This window comes from Coregonus lavaretus (assembly GCF_964263955.1).
Source record: "Coregonus lavaretus genome assembly, chromosome: 39".
Classification (NCBI taxonomy): domain Eukaryota; kingdom Metazoa; phylum Chordata; class Actinopteri; order Salmoniformes; family Salmonidae; genus Coregonus; species Coregonus lavaretus.
In genome coordinates this window covers 6539290-6559569 of record NC_140026.1, presented here as the reverse complement: position 1 = coordinate 6559569, position 20280 = coordinate 6539290, and the positions used below count along the sequence as shown (strand labels likewise).

At 45.3% G+C, this 20280-nt stretch overlaps 1 protein-coding gene across 1 annotated transcript; it reads right to left on the bottom strand.

Annotated features, from left to right (window-relative positions):
* Window positions 1-17180: 17180 nt before the first annotated feature.
* LOC311112669 (uncharacterized protein) lies at window positions 17181-19609 on the bottom strand (the record flags this gene model as incomplete). Its single annotated transcript, XM_084155806.1, has 4 exons — window positions 17181-17785; window positions 18028-18098; window positions 18275-19441; window positions 19569-19609. 2 exons carry the CDS (start codon window positions 19607-19609, stop codon window positions 18550-18552), a joined length of 933 nt encoding a protein of 310 aa, XP_084011932.1. The 3' UTR covers window positions 17181-17785; window positions 18028-18098; window positions 18275-18549.
* Window positions 19610-20280: the final 671 nt, after the last annotated feature.

The window sequence follows — 20280 nt, the reverse complement described above, 5'->3', positions numbered from 1 at the left end:
GCCTGTTCCACCGGTGCCTGGTCCGGCACCGGTCAGCGGCTCCACTCCGGAGCCAGAGCAGTCCGCTCCACCGGTGCCCAGTTCAGCTCCGGTCAGCAGCTCCACTCCGGAGCCAGAGCAATCCGCTCCACCGGGGTCCAGTCCAGCTCCGGTCAGCGGATCCACTCCGGAGCCAGAGCAGTCCGCTCCACCGGTGCCCAGTTCAGCTCCGGTCAGCTGCTCCACTCCGGAGCCAGAGCAATCCGCTCCACCGGGGTCCAGTCCAGCTCCGGTCAGCGGCTCCACTACGGAGCCAGAGCAGTCCGCTCCACCGGTGCCTGATCCAGCTCCGGTCAGCGGCTCCACTCCGGAGCCAGAGCAGTTCGCTCCACCATCGTCGGGTCCAGCTCCAGTCAGCGGTTCCAGTCCAGACCCACACGTCAGCCCCTCTCCAGGTTCGGGGTCTCCCACACCAGGGTCCAGACAGGGCTTGGTACTTCGTGGGAGAAAGGAGAGGGGAAGCAGTGCGCCGAGGTCCAGACCAGACCAGGGGCGCAACTGGGAGGCGGAGAGTAAGAGGTCGTCACGCCCGGAGCCGGATCCGCCTCCGAGGCGGAATGCCCACCCGGCCCCTACCCTTTTATGTTTATGTTGCGCGGTCGGAGTCCGCACCTTTGGGGGTGGGTACTGTCACGCCCTGACTCAGGGGCCTCGTATATGTTGAGTCAGGGTGTGTATGTTTATTGTTGTATTTGTTCTATGTTGTGAATCTAGTATTTCTAGATCTATGTTGGCCGGTGTGGTTCCCAATCAGAGGCAGCTGTCGCTCGTTGTCTCTGATTGGGGACCATACTTAGGCAGCCTATTGGCACTAGTTAGTTTTGGGATCTTGTTCCGTGTGAGGTATGTTGTGTTGTGCTGCCTTGGACTTCACGTTTCGTTCTGTTTGTTGTTTTGTCGTGGTGTTTAATATTTAATAAACATGTACGCATATCACGCTGCGCCTTGGTCCGTCCCGTCTGTAAACGAACTTGACAAAAACAGAGAAAGTAAATCAAAGAGTTAACTCAAACTCATTCATAGCTCACATGCATGCGGCTGCTTTTACGACAAACCATGAATTAAAAATTATATTAATTACTGCATACACTAGCAAAACGTTTAGCAAGAAAACAAACGTTTCTTATTGGACAGCTTCACGTTAGTCCCTCCCCGTTTGCTTCTGTTTGCTTCTTAGTGAATACAGACCTAGTGTCTTATCAGCTGCCTGTGAAAGAATCACAGATGCCCAACGGTCAAAGTCCAAAGAGTCATCATGAATCATATTCTGAACTATGGGAAACCAGCATCCAGTGACAGACAAACCAATGTTTTAGATTCAAGCTGATAGCACACAACTGCACAGCAGACATTCTATCTCCCTATTTGATGTCACTTACCTTGTCTGACAGGATGTTGACCTCTCAGGTGGCAGAGTAGAGTTACTCAGGTTCCGCTGTGTGTCAATCAAATGCTGAGGTAAAGTTTACCCCCCCCCCTTTCTACAGTGCTGTATGTATGATACTGTGTCTGCCTCCCCATCTTTTAACCCTATCCACACCAGAAAGGTCTGCCACGCAGACATTCAGAAGAATAAAACCTTATATTTTCAAAAGATGCAAAAGAAGTTTCCATGATTTGTCAAAATCAAATTCCTATCCATAATAAACACACAAATCTAGGTAAAATATAGTCATACATTTACATTTACATTTACGTCATTTAGCAGACGCTCTTATCCAGAGTGACTCACAAATAGGTGCATTCACCTTATAGCCAGTGGGATAACCACTTTACAATGTTTTTTTTTTTTTTGGGGGGGGGGGGGGGGGGGGGGGGTTGGAGTAAAGGGGGGGGGGGGGGGGGGGGGGGTAGAAGGATTACTTTATCCTATCCCAGGTATTCCTTAAAGAGGTGGGGTTTCAAATGTCTCCGGAAGGTGGTGAGTGACTCCGCTGTCCTGGCGTCGTGAGGGAGCTTGTTCCACCATTGGGGTGCCAGAGCAGCGAACAGTTTTGACTGGGCTGAGCGGGAACTATGCTTCCGCAGAGGTAGGGGAGCCAGCAGGCCAGAGGTGGATGAACGCAGTGCCCTCGTTTGGGTGTAGGGACTGATCAGAGCCTGAAGGTACGGAGGTGCCGTTCCCCTCACAGCTCCGTAGGCAAGCACCATGGTCTTGTAGCAGATGCGAGCTTCAACTGGAAGCCAGTGGAGTGTGCGGAGGAGCGGGGTGACGTGAGAGAACTTGGGAAGGTTGAACACCAGACGGGCTGCGGCATTCTGGATGAGTTGTAGGGGTTTAATGGCACAGGCAGGGAGCCCAGCCAACAGCGAGTTGCAGTAATCCAGACGGGAGATGACAAGTGCCTGGATTAGGACCTGTGCCGCTTCCTGTGTAAGGCAGGGTCGTACTCTCCGAATGTTGTAGAGCATGAACCTACAGGATCGGCTCACCGCCTTGATGTTAGCGGAGAACCTAAATGGTTTCATTTCAAATGTATTACAGAACATTTATTATGGTTAATACAAATTCAAACAACTAAAAGTATTGAATTCCTTATAGTTACAGTAGTTAATGTGGTAAGGTTGTAATCTGCAAGATAATCTATTGTATAGAATGTGTGTAAGCTATCTTTGTGATTCTGTCCTGTCTATGTTTTCTCTCCAGCTTCCTCCTCCTCTTCCCCCTGACACCTAGCTCTGAACGATTCTCAATCGCATTGTAAAGTCTCCTGGCAGCCCTCGTCTGATCAGTTCCTCACGGAGCTGGAATAAACACAGGGGTTACATCATTTAGTAAATGTGTTATTGCTACTTTCCCTCTCCTCTTCACGCTCCTTCCCCCTCATTCACTTTACTTTCCATCTTTATTCAATATTCTAATTTGTTAAAGCATTCTTACACTTCGAATCCCTTAGAGCGAGGTTTTTCCTCATCCCATAATAATATTTGGGGATGAATTATTCATAATGAATTATATGTTTGACAGTGACTCTCACCTGCTTCAAGATCTCAGATTCGGTAAGCTTTGTCGTCGAGGTGAATTTCACCCTCAGTACAAACTTCTATCCTGTAGAGACACAATGAGTCAATAATATGAACAAGTATGAAACAAAGAGACTGACAGACTGACAGAGAAACAAACACATACTGTACTGTATGTAAAAATGAAGGGACGTGACAGGGTTGACCTCTATTACCAATTTGATTAGATATTAAGCACAGTAAATCACACTTACCAGATCCACTATTCGTGGTTGACTGTCCGGCGGTTGGAGGTGTAGTGCTCATCTGTTGAGTGATTGGTTGTGTAGTTGTTGGTAGTTCAGTGATTGGTTGTGTAGTTGTTGTCAGATTAGAGGCTTTAGTCGTCGTAGTAGGAGCTGCAGTTGTGATTGTCGTAGTATAAGCAGTAGTTGTTGTAGTAGAAGCAGTAGTTGTTGTAGTAGGAGCAGTAGTTGTTGTAGTAGGAGCTGTGGTTGTTGTAGTTGGAGCAGTAGTTGTTGTTGTAGGAGCAGTAGTTGTTGTTGTAGGATGACTTGTATTGGTGACAACTCGGTTTACTGTCACGCTAGGCACTGCAATCCAAAATACACTGATGGTCTGCATAAATGTTATCCTTGAAGAGGATGACAGATAATAGTACCGATATTAGACAGCACACAAAATTCCTGAAACAGTCTCATCATACCCATGTTTTCCAAAATCCCATGGTTGTAGGATTCCCATTGCTCATTCAAGCCTGATTCTGCAGATACTCAATTTCTGTAAAATGTAACAGTTTTGGGAAAGTTTCTGGAATTTTGCAACACAGAGCAAACATTTAGAGGCATCCCACAGGGTAAAACTAATTGAAACAACGTTGTTTCCACGTCATTTCAACCCAAAAAATATATGTGATGACATTGAATCAACATGGAAACCTGATTAGATTAGGAAAAAGTCATCAATGTAAAGTCATTTCCTCTTTTTTTTCAGCCAACTTTGAACCTAAATCCAAAGACAGGGTGACATTTGTTGTTGATTGAACGTTGAATTCCGTTAGTTGACAATTCAACCAAACGTAACTCAAAACTAGATGTTAAACTGATGTCTGTGTTAAACTCCAGGTCTCCTATCCGTCTCCACAGCCCGGTTCGGTCTGTCCCTGCTCCACGCACCAAGCCTACGGTGTGCGTCGCCAGCCCGGTCCGGCCTGTCCCTGCTCCACGCACCAAGCCTACGGTGTGGGTCGCCAGCCCAGCCCGGCCTGTCCCTGCTCTACGCACCAAGCCTACGGTGTGCGTCGCCAGCCCAGCCCGGCCTGTCCCTGCTCCACGCACCAAGCCTACGGTGTGCGTCGCCAGCCCGGCCCGGCCTGTTCCTGCCACTCGCACCAAGTCTACGGTGTGCGTCGCCAGCCCAGCCCGGCCTGTCCCTGCTCTACGCACCAAGCCTACGGTGTGCGTCGCCAGCCCAGTCCGGCCTGTCCCTGCTCTACGCACCAAGCCTACGGTGTGCGTCGCCAGCCCAGTCTGGCCTGTCCCTGCTCCACGCACCAAGCCTACGGTGTGCGTCGCCAGCCCGGCCCGGCCTGTTCCTGCCACTCGCACCAAGTCTACGGTGCGCGTCGCCAGCCCGGCCCGGCCTGTTCCTGCCACTCGCACCAAGTCTGTGGTCCCAGCTCTCTTCAGGTCATTGACCAGGTCCTGCCGTGTAGTTCTGGGCTGATCCCTCACCTTCCTCATGATCATTGATGCCCCACGAGGTGAGATCTTGCATGGAGACCCAGACCGAGGGTGATTGACCATCATCTTGAACTTCTTCAGTTTTCTAATAATTGCGCCAACAGTTGTTGCCTTCTCACCAAGCTGCTTGCCTATTGTCCTGTAGCCCATCCCAGCCTTGTGCAGCTCTACAATTTTATCCCTGGGCGGCAGGTAGCTTAGTGGGTAAGAGCGTTGTGCCAGTAACCGAAAGGTCGCTGGTTCTAATCCCCAAGCTGACTAGGTGAAAAATCTGTCGATGTGCCCTTAAGCAAGGCACTTAACCCCAATTGCTCCTGTAAGTCGCTCTGGATAAGAGCGTCTGCTAAATGACTAAAATGTAAATGTAAAATGTCTTACACAGCTCTCTGGTCTTGGCCATTGTGGAGAGCTTGGAGTCTGTTTGACTGAGTGTGTGGACAGGTGTCTTTTATACAGGTAACGAGTTCAAACAGGTGCAGTTAATACAGGTAATGAGTGGAGAACAGGAGGGCTTCTTAAAGAAAAACTAACAGGTCTGTGAGAGCCGGAATTCTTACTGGTTGGTAGGTGATCAAATACTTATGTCATGCAATAAAATGCAAATTAATTACTTAAAAATCATACAATGTGATTTTCTGGATTTTTGTTTTAGATTCCGTCTCTCACAGTTGAAGTGTAACTATGATAAAAATTACAGACTTCTACATGCTTTGTAAGTACGAAAACCTGTAAAATCGGCAGTGTATCAAATACTTGTTCTCCCCACTGTATCAACACCCCCACATCAGACATTTAGCTTTAGAAAGACCAAACCAACTGATACTTGATTTGCATTTTAATGAGGGAAATAATTATTTGACCCCTCTGCAAAACATGACTTAGTACTTGGTGGCAAAACCCTTGTTGGCAATCACAGAGGTCAGACGTTTCTTGTAGTTGGCCACCAGGTTTGCACACATCTCAGGAGGGATTTTGTCATTAAGGTTTCGAGCCTGACGTTTGGCAACTCGAACCTTCAGCTCCCTCCACAGATTTTCTATGGGATTAAGGTCTGGAGACTGGCTAGGCCGCTCCAGGACCTTAATGTTCTTCTTCTTGAGCCACTCCTTTGCTGCCTTGGCCGTGTGTTTTGGGTCATTGTCATGCTGGAATACCCATCCACGACCCATTGTCAATGCCCTGGCTGAGGGAAGGAGGTTCTCACCCAAGATTTGACGGTACATTGCGCCGTCCATCGTCCATTTGATGCGGTGAAGTTGTCCTGTCCCCTTAGCAGAAAAACACCCCGAAAGCATAATGTTTCCACCTCCATGTTTGACGGTGGGGATGGTGTTCTTGGGGTCATAGGCAGCATTCCTCCTCCTCCAAACACGCGAGTTGAGTTGATGCCAAAGAGCTCAATTTTGGTCTCATCTGACCACAACACTTTCACCCAGTTCTCCTCTGAATCATTCAGATGTTCATTGTCAAACTTCAGACGGCCCTGTATATGTGCTTTCTTGAGCAGGGGGACCTTGCGGGCACTGCAGGATTTCAGTCCTTCACGGCGTAGTGTGTTACCAATTGTTTTCTTGGTGACTATGGTCCCAGCTGCCTTGAGATCATTGACAAGATCCTTCCGTGTAGTTCTGGGCTGATTCCTCACCGTTCTCATGATCATTGCAACTCCACGAGGTGAGATCTTGCATGGAACCCCAGGCCGAGGGAGATTGACAGTTATTTTGTGTTTCTTCCATTTGCGAATAATCGCACCAACTGTTGTCACCTTCTCACCAAGCTGCTTGGCGATGGTCTTGAAGCCCATTCCAGCCTTGTGTACGTCTACAATATTGTCCCTGACATCCTTGGAGAGCTCTTTGGTCTTGGCCATGGTGGAGAGTTTGGAATCTGATTGATTGATTGCTTCTGTGGACAGGTGTCTTTTATACAGGTAACAAAGTGAGGTTAGGAGCACTCCCTTTAAGAGTGTGCTCCTAATCTCAGCTCGTTACCTGTATAAAAGACACCTTTGAGCCAGAAATCTTTCTGATTGAGAGGGGGTCAAATACTTATTTCCCTCATTAAAATGAAAATCAATTTATAACATTTTTGACATGCGTTTTTCTGGATTTTTTTGTTGTTATTCTGTCTCTCACTGTTCAAATAAACCTACCATTAAAATTATAGACTGATCATTTCTTTGTCAGTGGGCAAACGTACAAAATCAGCAGGGGATCAAATACTTTTATCCCTCACTGTACATATTACCCCAATTAACTCGACTAACCGGTGCCCCGGAACATTGACTCGGTACCGTTAGCCCCTGTATATAGCCTCGCTATCGTTATTTTTACTGCTGCTCTTTATTAATTTGTTACTTTTATTTCATATGATTTCATTTTGTATTTCTTTTTTTGGTATTCTTTCTTAAAACTGCATGGTTGGTTAAGGGCTTGTAAGTAAGCATTTCACTCTAAGGTGTATACCTGTTGTATTCGGCGCATGTGACAAATAAAATGTAATTTGATTTGATTTGATTAAGTGTGTGCCCTCAGGCCCCTACCACACAAAATGCATGTGTACAGTGCATATTCTACATTAACATTTTAGTCATTTAGCAGACGCTCTTTTCCAGAGCGACTTACAATAGTGAGTTCATACATTTGTGTACTGGTCCCTCATTGGAATCAAATCCACAACACTGGCGTTGCAAGAGGCATGCTCTACCAACTGAGCCACACAGGACCATATGTTATTGTGTGTGTGTATGCATGTGTCTGTGCCTATGTTTGTGTTGCTTCACAGTCCCCGCTGTTCCATAAGGTGTATTTTTATCTGTTTTTGAAATCTAATTTTACTGCTTGCATGAGTTACTTGATGTGGAATAGAGTTCCATGTAGTCATGGCTCTATGTAGTACTGTACGCCTCCCATAGTCTGTTCTGGACTTGGGGACAGTGACGAGACCTCTGGTGGCATGTCTTGTGGGGAATGCATGGGTGTCTGAGCTGTGTGCCAGTAGCTCAAACAGACACCTCGGTGCATTCAACATGTCAACACCTCTTACAAATACAATTAGTGATGAAGTCAATGTCTCCTCCACTTTGAGCCAGGAGAGATTGACATGCATATTATTAATGTTAGCTCTCTGTGTACATCTGAGGGCCAGCCATGTGGCTCTGTTCTGAGCCAATTGCAATTTTCCTAAATCCCTCTTTGTGGCACCTGACCACACTACTGAACAGTAGTCTAGGTGCGACAAAACCAGGGCCTGTAGGACCTGCCTTGTTGATAGTGCTGTTAAGAATGCAGAGCTGTGCTTTATTATGGACAGTCTTCTCCGCATCTTAGCTGCTGTTGTATCAATATTTTTTATTTATTTTATTTTTTATTTAACCTTTATTTAACCAGGTAAGCCAGTTGAGAACAAGTTCTCATTTACAACTGCGACCTGGCCAAGATAAAGCAAAGCAGTGCGATATGTCTTGACTATGACAGTTTATATTCCAGGGTTACTCCAAGCAGTTTAATCACCTCAACTTGCTCAACTTGCTCAATTTCCACATTTTTCATTACAAGATTTAGTTGAGGTTTAGGGTTTAGTGAATGATTTGTCCCAAATACAATGCTTTTGACTGGGATAAGCAATGTCATAAATGTGTCAAATGCAGCGTCTGGTTGCTTCTCATTACACACCACAGACCAGTAAATATGATTTACATCAATGAACATAGGAGTCACTACAAAACGTATTGTATGACCTCTTATACACTATATTAGGCCCAGCCTTTGGAACATTGGTTTCCCTAGATATGGATACTAAATCCAATGGATTTGGATACTGCTTTCAAGCAAATTTCTGCAGCATTAGTAAAGATGTGATCAATACATGTTGATGATTTCATTCCTGAGCTGTTTGTAACTACCCTGGTAGGTTGACTGATAAACTGAACCAGGTTGCAGGCGCTAGTTACAGTTTGAAGCTTTCTCTTGAGTGGGCAGCTTGATGAAAGCCAGTCAATATTTAAATCACCCAGAAAATATACCTCTCTGTTGATACCACATACTGTAACGAAGACGCAGATAGTCAGGAAGCAGGTGCAGTCGGTGAGTTTAATAAGAACGAACATAGAGTGGAAATGCAAACAAGAATAGTGTCTGAACATAAACACAGAAACAACACTGCCTTTTGGGTGATAACAATGGAGTGCTATATAAAGGGGGAGTAATCAGGGAAGTGATCATGTCCAGGTGTGCCTAATAATGAGGTGCAGGTGTGCATAATAATGGGTTGCCGGGACCGGTGGTTAGTAAACCTGTTACGTCAAAGGGAGGGGAGGAGCGGAAGTAGACATGACAGTATGCCAGTACCCTCCCCCGCACCAGCACAACGCCGGCCAGGAGGACGGCCCCGAGGGCGAGGAGTGGAGCGGTCCGGACGGCGAAGTTGAAGATCTTGGATGATGTTGGGATCTAGAATGTCGTCCACCGGAACCCAACACCGCTCCTCTGGACAGTACCCCTCCCAGTCCACCAGGTACTGGAGCCGACCCCCACCACGTCTGGAGTCAAGGAGGGATCTGACTGCTTAGGCGGTACCTCCCTCGATGTCCAGGGGAGGAGGAGGGGTGTCATGGGGGACAGCATCAGCCAGGGGACCAGGGACCACCGGCCTGAGGAGGGAAATATGAAAAGAGGGTGAGATCCAGTAGTTAGTGGGGAGCTAAATCATTGACACTCCGGAGGACTTTGAATGGCCCCCACAAACTGGGAGCTCCTGATGGAGAGTCAGACGCGATCCCCAGGATGGAAAACAGCTGCCTCACTGTGGTGGCGATCTGCCTGCTTCTTCTGCCGGCGGATGACACGTTGGAGCCTCACGTGGGCAGCGTCCCAAACCTCCTCTGCGCCAGAACCACTCGTCCACTGCATGAATTTCGATCTGGATCGGGGTCCACTGATCCAGGGCCGGCTGGTACCCCAGGACACATTGGAAGGGAGACAGCCTGGTGGAGGAGTGACGGAGTGAGTTCTGGGCGTACTCCGCCCAAGGAAACCTCTCCACCTGCCCGTTGGACTGAGGCTGGTACCCGGATGTGAGGATGACCGTGACCCCTAGATTCTCCATGAAGGCTCTCCATGTCCTCCGGAAGGCCATAGTGCCGGAAGACCTGCTGAAACAGTGCCTCAGCGACCTGGAGATTGGTAGGGAGACCAGAGAGAGGAATAAAATGGCATGGTTTGGAGAATTTGTCCACAACAACCATAACAGTGGTGAAACCATCAGACAGGGGAAGATCAGTAACAAAGTCTATGGACAGATGGGACCAAGGCCACTGAGGCACGGGAAGGGGAAGGAGTTTCCCTGCTGGGGCGTGCCGGGGAGATTTAGTCTGAGCACATATGGAGCAGGAGTTCACGTAGCGTGCGACATCCTGTGCCAAGGTGGGCCACCAGTACTTAACGGAGATGGATTGAGTGGTGCGGGTAATACCTGAGTGTCCAGTAGCAAGGAATGTGTGTACCCAGGTCAAAAGCCAATCCCTTACCTCCATGGGAATGTAGGTGCGCTCCGGAGGACAGGTAGCAGGCGCGGGTTCCCTCTCCAGAGCCTGGAGGATGTCCACGTCTACGTCCCAAATCACGGGACCAACCATTTGAGAGGGTGGAACCAGATGATAATGGAATGCTCACGCCTACCCTGGGAGACAGAAGGCCATGGGGCCGCGCCTCTGCTCTAGTGGACCCCGGGTTGAGACTCACCAGACACCACTGAAGCTTGTACCCCTCCTGGCCACAATAGCCACAGAGCACCAGCTGTCTCCGGCAATGCCGCTCTACCGCGGGGAGGTGTGTGGAACCTATCTCCATGGGTTCAGGCTCTGCCTCAGGACGGCCAAAGGAGGGAGGCGAGAGGCGAGGTGGGCACCGGCGCTCCCGAAGAAGGTTGCCCAGACGGATGGCCATTGCGATGAGTGCGTCCAAGGAAAGGTTGTCATCCTGACATGCCAACTCTGTCTGGACCTCCTCGGGCAGTCCTCTCCAGAATAGGGTACGGAGCGCCGGCTCATTCCATCCTCTGGAGGCTGCCACAGTTGGAAAGGTAAGGGCCTACTCCGCAGCAGTCTGGGTGCCCTAATGGAGTTGGAAAAGATGCTCACCTCCATCTCTGCCCTCCGGGGGATGGTCGAAGACCGCCCTGAACAGAGCCATCAACCTCTCGTAGGAACCCATGTCCTCCTCTCTCTGAGACGGCCGTAGCCCTCTCCAACTCCCGCCCGGTCAGCAGGAAAATGACAGTGTCAACCTTGGACCTCTTGGTGGTGGGGGATCCCGTCTGATGGACGAAATAGAGGGAGCACTGGAGTAGGAACCCACGGCATTTCGATGGAGTCCCATCATACTTCTCCGGAAGGGACAGTCAGGCATCGCTCACCTGGGTGGACTGCTGGGTAGGCTGGGGCACTGGCTCGTTGATACGACCTTTGGTAGGAGGCACTCTGATCTTCGGTGGTGTCGAGGCAGTGAAGAACACCTCTTCTGCTGCTTCCATATTGTTGAGGCAGTATTCTGTAATATTAATGCTGAGAAGTCAGGAAGCAAGTGCTGAAGGTGAGTTTAATAATGAAATACAAATAAACAAAACAGGAGAAGTGTACAGAATGAGAAACAAACCAATACTGCCTGATGACTGAAGGCTAATGAGGGCTAAATAAAGAGAGACTAATCAAGGAGATAATGCTGTCCAGGTGCGCATAATGATGGTTGCCAGGACCGGTGGTTAGTAGACCGGCGACATCGAGTGCTGGAGCGGGGGAGCGGGGGAGTGGGAGTAGGCGTGACAGCGAGAGGCATCCAATGCAGATACAGTATCTCTACCTTAAACGAATGGATTTTGATGGGGATTTTTTTGCTTTGTAACTTGGATTGACAAACCGGTGCGTCAATCGACTCTAGTTGGTTAATATAAGCTATTTTCGACTGATGACTGACATAAGGGCATGTATGTGATAGGCCTTTCTGGCTTATATGATTATGATGGTCATTATGCTTCTTGACAGTGTCATAAAGTGTGACACAGGATTGTTATAATGACAATGTCAAAAAGTGTATTTTCTACAAGTGATTTAAAATATGATGGAAAAAAATGACTGTAAAGAGTTCATTACAACAACAACAAAGGATTTAAGAAAGAAACTTTCAAAGGAAAGGAAACTTCTTGGCAGGGAAAAAACACATTTGAATAAATGTTGGTTTTGACACTCTTCTGTAGGTGTCATAACCAGCCATAACATAATGCAATATATGTCACAACAGGTGTAAATATATGGGTCCATGACAGTGTTATGACTATATTATGACAGCTTATGACCGTGTCATAACGTGTTATGACGCTGGGTGTCAAGTAAAGTGTTATCGGAAATCCACATGTGAAACTTCATGTGAAATATCATCACATGTAAAGGGTTCCAAAACCACATGTGAAATGTCCTCCTCATAAAAAAGTATATCCGATTTCTGGTCATCATACCATCATACCAAGAATTGTAGGACTCCTTTAGGTATAAATATATATATATATATATATATATATATATATATATATATATATATACAGTGGGGAAAAAAAGTATTTAGTCAGCCACCAATTGTGCAAGTTCTCCCACTTAAAAAGATGAGAGAGGCCTGTAATTTTCATCATAGGTACGCGTCAACTATGACAGACAAATTCAGAAAGAAAAATCCAGAAATCACATTGTAGGATTTTTTATGAATTTATTTGCAAATTATGGTGGAAAATAAGTATTTGGTCACCTACAAACAAGCAAGATTTCTGGCTCTCACAGACCTGTAACTTCTTCTTTAAGAGGCTCCTCTGTCCTCCACTCGTTACCTGTATTAATGGCACCTGTTTGAACTTGTTATCAGTATAAAAGACACCTGTCCACAACCTCAAACAGTCACACTCCAAACTCCACTATGGCCAAGACCAAAGAGCTGTCAAAGGACACCAGAAACAAAATTGTAGACCTGCACCAGGCTGGGAAGACTGAATCTGCAATAGGTGAGCAGCTTGGTTTGAAGAAATCAACTGTGGGAGCAATTATTAGGAAATGGAAGACATACAAGACCACTGATAATCTCCCTCGATCTGGGGCTCCACGCAAGATCTCACCCCGTGGGGTCAAAATGATCACAAGAACGGTGAGCAAAAATCCCAGAACCACACGGGGGGACCTAGTGAATGACCTGCAGAGAGCTGGGACCAGAGTAACAAAGCCTACCATCAGTAACACACTACGCCGCCAGGGACTCAAATCCTGCAGTGCAGACGTGTCCCCCTGCTTAAGCCAGTACATGTCCAGGCCCATCTGAAGTTTGCTAGAGTGCATTTGCATGATCCAGAAGAGGATTGGGAGAATGTCATATGGTCAGATGAAACCAAAATATAACTTTTTGGTAAAAACTCAACTCGTCGTGTTTGGAGGACAAAGAATGCTGAGTTGCGTCCAAAGAACACCATACCTACTGTGAAGCATGGGGGTGGAAACATCATGCTTTGGGGCTGTTTTTCTGCAAAGGGACCAGGACGACTGATCCGTGTAAAGGAAAGAATGAATGGGGCCATGTATCGTGAGATATTGAGTGAAAACCTCCTTCCATCAGCAAGGGCATTGAAGATGAAACGTGGCTGGGTCTTTCAGCATGACAATGATCCCAAACACACCGCCCGGGCTACGAAGGAGTGGCTTCGTAAGAAGCATTTCAAGGTCCTGGAGTGGCCTAGCCAGTCTCCAGATCTCAACCCCATAGAAAATCTTTGGAGGGAGTTGAAAGTCCGTGTTGCCCAGCGACAGCCCCAAAACATCACTGCTCTAGAGGAGATCTGCATGGAGGAATGGGCCAAAATACCAGCAACAGTGTGTGGAAACCTTGTGAAGACTTACAGAAAACGTTTGACCTGTGTCATTGCCAACAAAGGGTATATAACAAAGTATTGAGAAACTTTTGTTATTGACCAAATACTTATTTTCCACCATAATTTGCAAATAAATTCATTAGAAATTCTACAATGTGATTTTCTGGAATTTTTTTTCTCATTTTGTCTGTCATAGTTGACGTGTACCTATGATGAATATTACAGGCCTCTCTCATCTTTTTAAGTGGGAGAACATGCACCATTGGTGGCTGACTAAATACTTTTTTTCCCCACTGTATATATATATATATATATTTAGTGAATACGGAAAGTATTCAGACCTCTTGAGTTTTCCCACATTTTCTTACGTTACAGCCTTATTCTAAAATTGTTTAAATAGTTTTTTTCCCCTCATCAATCTACACACAATACCCCATAATGACAAAGCAAAACAGATTTCTGAACATTTTTTGCAAATGTATTAAAAATAATAAAACGGACATTTTACATGTACATAAGTATTCAGACCCTTTACTCCGTTCTTTGTTGAAGCACCTTTGGCAGCGATTACAGCATCGAGTCTTCTTTGGTATGACGCTACAAGCTTGGCACACCTGTATTTGGGGAATTTCTCCCATTCTTCTCTGCAGATCCTCTCAAGCTCTGTCTGGTTGGATGGGGAGCTTCCCTGCACAGCTATTTACAGGTCTCTCCAGAAATATTTGATTGGGTTCAAGTCCGGGCTCTGGCTGGGCCACTCAAGGACATTCAGAGACTTACCCCAAAGCCAATCCTGTGTTGTCTTGAATCTGTGCTTACGGTCATTGTGCTGTTGGAAGGTTAACCTTCACCCCAGTCTGAGGTCCTGAGCGGTCTGGAGCAGGTTGTCATCAAGGATCTCTCTGTACTTTGCTCCATTCATCTTTCCCTTGATCCTGACTAGTCTCCCAGTCCCTGCCGCTGAAAAACATCCCCACAGCATGATGCTGCCACCACCATGCTTCACCGTAGGGATGGTGCCAGGTTTCCTCCGTATGTGATGCTTGGCAATCAGGCCAAAGAGTTCAATCTTGATTTCATCAGACCAGAGAATCTTGTTTCTCATGGTCTGAGAGTCTTTAGGTGCCTTTTGGCAAACTCCAAGCGGGCTGTCATTTGCTTTTTACTAAGGAGTGACTTCCATCTGGCCACTCTACCATAAAGGCCTGATTGGTGGAGTGCTGCAGAGATGGTTGTCCTTCTGGAAGGTTCTCCCATCTACACAGAGAAACTCTAGAGCTCTGTCAGAGTCACCATTGGGTTCTTGGTCACCTCCTTAACTAAGGCCCTTCTCCCCCGATTGCCAGTTTGGCCGGGCTGCCAGCTCTAGGAAAAGTCTTGGTGGTTCCAAACTTCTTCCATTTAAGAATGATGGAGGCCACTGTGTTCTTGCGGACCTTCAATGCTGCAGACATTTGTTGGTACCCTTCCCCAGATCTGTGCCTCAACACAATCCTGTCTCTGAGCTCTAAGGACAATTCCTTCGACCTTGTGGCTTGGTTTTTGCTCTGACATGCACTGTCAACTGTGGGACGATATATAGACAGGTGTGTGCCTTTCCAAATCGTGTCCAGTCAATTGAATTTACCACAGGTGGACTCCATTTAAATTGTAGAAACATCTCAAGGATGATCAATGGAAACAGGATGCACCTGAGCTCAATTACGAGTCTCATAGCAAAGGGTCTGAATACTTATGTAAATAAGGTATTTTTGTTTTTTATTTTCAATACATTTGCAAACATTTCTAAAAACCAGTTTTCACTTTGTCATTATGGGGTATTGTGTGCAGATTGATGAGGGAAAACATTTTGTCAATACATTTTAGAATAAGGCTGTAACGTAACAAAATGTGGAAAAGTCGAGGGGTCTGAATACTTTCCAAATACACTGTGTATAAATATATATAAACAGTACCAGTCAAAAGTTTGGACACATTTACTCATTCAAGGGTTTTTCTAGATTTTTTACTATTTTCTACATTGCAGAATAATAGTGAAAACATCAAAACTATGAAATAACACACATGGAATCATGTAGTAACCAAAAAAGTGTTAAACAAATCAAACTATATTGTATTTTTGAGATTCTTCAAATAGCCACCCTTTGCCTTGATGACAGCTTTGCACGCTCTTGGCATTCTCTCAACCAGCTTCACCTGGAATGCTTTTCCAACAGTCTTGAAGGAGTTCCCACATATGCTGAGCACTTGTTGGCTGCTTTTCCTTCACTCTGCAGTCCAACTCATCCCAAACCATCTTAATTGTGTTGAGGTCGGGTGATTGTGGAGGCTATGTCATCTGATGCAGCACTCCATCACTCTCCTTCTTGATCAAATAGCCCACACACAGCCTGGAGGTGTGATTTGGGTCATTGTCCTGTTGAAAAACAAATGCTAAGGGCAAACCTGATGGAATGGCGTATCGCTGCAGAGAGCTGTGGTAGCCATGCTGGTTAAATGTGCCTTGAATTCTAAATAAATCACAGACAGTGTCACCAGAAAAGCACCCCCACACAATCACACCTCCCCCATGCTTCACGGTGGGAACCACACATATGGAGATCATCCGTTCACCTGCTTTGCGTCTCACAAAGACACAGCAGTTGGAACCAAAAATCTCAAATTTGGACTCATCAGACCAAAGGACAAATGTCCACTGGTAAATGTCCATTGCTCGTGTTTCTTGGCCCAAGCAAGTCTCTTCTTATTATTGGTGTCCTTTAGCAGTGGTTTCTTTGCAGCAATTCGACCATGAAGGCCTGATTCACACAGTCTCCTCTGAACAGTTGATGTTGAGATGTGTCTGTTACTTGAACTCTGTGAAGCATTTATTTGGGCTGCAATCTGAGGTGCAGTTAATTGCCGATTTCTGAGGCTGGTAACTGTAATTAACTTATCCTCTGCAGCAGAGGTAACTCTGGGTCTTCCATTCCTGTGGCAGTCCTCATGAGAGCCAGTTTCATCATAGCGCTTAATGTTTTTTGCGACTGCACTTGAAGAAACTTTCAAAGTCCTTGAAATGTTCCATATTGACTGACCTTCATGTAGTTTCTCTTTGGTTATTTGAGCTGTTCTTGCCATAATATGGACTTGGTCTTTTTCCAAATAGTGCTATCTTCTGTATACCACCCCTACCTTGTCACTGATTGGCTCAAAAATAAGGAAATAAATGTTCCAGGTCAAGCTGTTGAGAGAATGCCTAGAGTGTACAAAGCTTTCATCAAGGCAAAGAATGGCTACTTTGAAGAAACTAAAATGTAAAATATATTATGATTTGTTTAACCCTTTTTTGGTTACTACATGATTCCATATGTGTTATTTCATAGTTTTGATATCTTCACCATTATTCTACAATGATGAAAATAGTAAAAAATTAAGAAAAACCCTTGGATGAGTTGGTGTGTCCAATCTTTTGACTAGTACTTTATATTAACTCAGAGGTTGAAAACCTATCTAATCAAGATATATTAGTGTTTTATATTAGTGTTTTATTTTCTTCCACTTTGACATTACAGAGAATTTTGTGTAGATCGTTGACAAACAAATACTATTAAATCATTTTTAATCCCACTTTGTAACACAGCAAAATGTGGAAAAAGTCAAGGGATGTGAACTTTCTGATGGCACTGTAGATATTTAGTTGCTAATACATTAGGTCCAGTTACCGTAGGTCATGTGGTAAGAATGTAATCTTGAGGATAATCTATTGTAAAGTATGTGTGTAAACTATCTATGTGATTAGGTTTGCATTCTGTCCTATCTGTGTTCTCTCTCCAGTGTCCTCCTCCTCTTCCCCCTGACACATTTACATTTACATCATTTAGCAGACGCTGTTATCCAGAGCGACTTACAAATTGGTGCATTCAACTTATGATAGCCAGTAGGACAACCACCTTTTTACATTTTTGATTTTATAAAATTTTTTATGGGGGGTGGGGGAAGAAGGATTACTTTATACTATTCCAGGTATTCCTTAAAGAGGTAGGGTTTCAAGTGTCTTCGGAAGGTGGTCTGTGAGTCCGCTGTCTTGGCGTCGTGGAGATGATTCTCAATCGCAGTGTAAAGTCCCCTGGCAGCCCTCGTCTGATCAGTTCTTCACGGAGCTGGAATAAACACAGGGGTTACATCATTTAGTAAATTTGTAAATGCTACATTCCTATCCTCTTCACGCTCCTTCCCACTCATTCACTTCACGTTCCATCTTTATTCAACATCCTTATTTGTTAAAGCAACCTTACACTTCATTCCCTTTGATGAGTGAGGTTTTTCCTCATCCTATAATCATTTTTGGATATTAATTAATAATAATGAATAATAAAATGATACGTTTGACAGCGACTCTCACCTGCTTCAAGATGTCAGATTCGGTTAGCTCTGTCGTCATGGCCAATTTCACCCTCAGTACAAACTTATATCCTGTAGAAACACAATGAGTCAATAATACGAACAAGCATGAAATAAAACAAACAGACTGACAGACAGACAGACAGACAAACATACATGTACCGTACTACATGAAAAAAAGGAGACTTGACAGGGTTTACCGCTATTACCAATTTCCTTAGATATTAAGTAAAGTAAATCACACTTACTAGGCCCACTATTCATGGTTGTTGTTGTAAGAACAGCGGTTGTGGTTGTTGTATTAGGAGCTACGGTTATCATATTAGGAGCTGTGATTGTTGTAGTAGGAGCTGTGGTTGTTGTAGTAGGAGCAGTAGTTGTGGTTGTTGTAGCAGAAGCTGTGGTTGTTGTATTAGGATCTGTGGTTGTTGTAGTAGGAGCTGTGGTTGTTGTATTAGGATCTGTGATTGTTGTAGTAGGAGCAGTAGTTGTGGTTGTTGTAGCAGAAGCTGTGGTTGTTGTATTAGGATATGTGGTTGTTGTAGTAGTAGCTGTGGTTGTTGTAGTAGGAGCTTTGGTTGTTGTAGTAGGAGCTGTGATTGTTGTAGTAGGAGCTGCGGTTGTGGTTGTTGTAGCAGAAGCTGTGGTTGTTGTAGTAGGAGCTGTGGTTGTTGTAGTAGGAGCTGTGGTTGTTGTAGTAGGAGCTGTGGTTGTTGTAGTATGAGCTGTGGTTGTTGTAATAGGAGCTGTGATTGTTGTAGTAGGAGCTGCGGTTGTGGTTGTTGCAGTAGGAGATGCGGTTGTGGTTGTTGCAGTAGGAGTTGCGGTTGTTGTAGTAGGAGCTGTGGTTGTTGTAGTAGGAGCTGTGTTTGTTGTAGTAGGAGATGTGGTTGTTGTAGTAGGAGCTGTAGTTGTGGTTGTTGTAGCAGAAGCTGTGGTTGTTGTAGTAGGAGCTGTGGTTGTTGTAGTAGGAGCTGTGGTTGTTGTAGTAGGAGCTGTGGTTGTTGTAGTATGAGCTGTGGTTGTTGTAATAGGAGCTGCGGTTGTGGTTGTTGCAGTAGGAGCTGCGGTTGTGGTTGTTGCAGTAGGAGTTGCGGTTGTGGTTGTTGCAGTAGGAGTTGCGGTTGTTGTAGTAGGAGCTGTGGTTGTTGTAGTAGGAGCTGTGTTTGTTGTAGTAGGAGATGTGGTTGTTGTAGTAGGAGCTGTAGTTGTGGTTGTTGTAGCAGAAGCTGTGGTTATTGTCGTAGGAGCTGTGGTTGTTGTAGTAGGAGCTGTGGTTGTTGTAGTAGGAGCTGTGATTGTTGTTGTAGGAGCTGCGGTTGTGGTTGTTGCAGTAGGAGCTGCGGTTGTGGTTGTTGCAGTAGGAGTTGCGGTTGTGGTTGTTGCAGTAGGAGTTGCGGTTGTTGTAGTAGGAGCTGTGGTTGTTGTAGTAGGAGCCTCAGTTGAGGTTGTCATATTAGGATCTGCAGTTGTGCTTGTTGCAGAGCAGAGGCTGCCTATTCCTGAGAATAATATAATGATTATTAGGTAGCTTAACAATACCTTAAGCCCATGGACAGATCACCAGAAATTGGCCCAGGCATTTCTAAGACATGGGCCCATTTTTTTCCCTCAAGGTCAAAACACAGGCCTATTTTATTTTTCTCCGTTACCATACAGGCCCATGTTTTCATTTTTTTTAGGCCCCCAAATGATGATCATCCTGCACAAAATAATCATAATTTAGAAAGGCCTATTGGGCTTAAGATGGACCAGCCCATTTGGCATTTGCATGAAATTCAATATAACATTTGTGACCCGTTTCAAGGAGACTTATTCCACATGTCACTAATTCACAGGAGAGGCATTTTTATTTTTATTTTTTAAATAAATGTTTTATCAAATTTCGTTTTTTGACAGAATTGCCTTCTGGAACATGTGAACTTTCATGTGCCTTCATAACAAACGTGTATGCCATCTGTAAATATTAATAAAATTGTTAAATTACGAGCCTAGTTGGTTTAGCCACGGAAGAATACAGGAACCTTCCTGCTAGCCATGATTGGCTGATATAATGGATGGGCTGGACATGCCGAGAGATGAGTTTGGATTGGTCTGCCATCCTATCTAATACATCAGCAGCTCAGTATGTGTGGATAATCCTTTCTACTGAAGCTTTTTTTTAAAAGATATAATGAAGACTACAGTGGCTTGCGAAAGTATTCTCCCCTTTGGCATTTTCCTATTTTGTTGCCATTCAACCTGGAATTAAAAT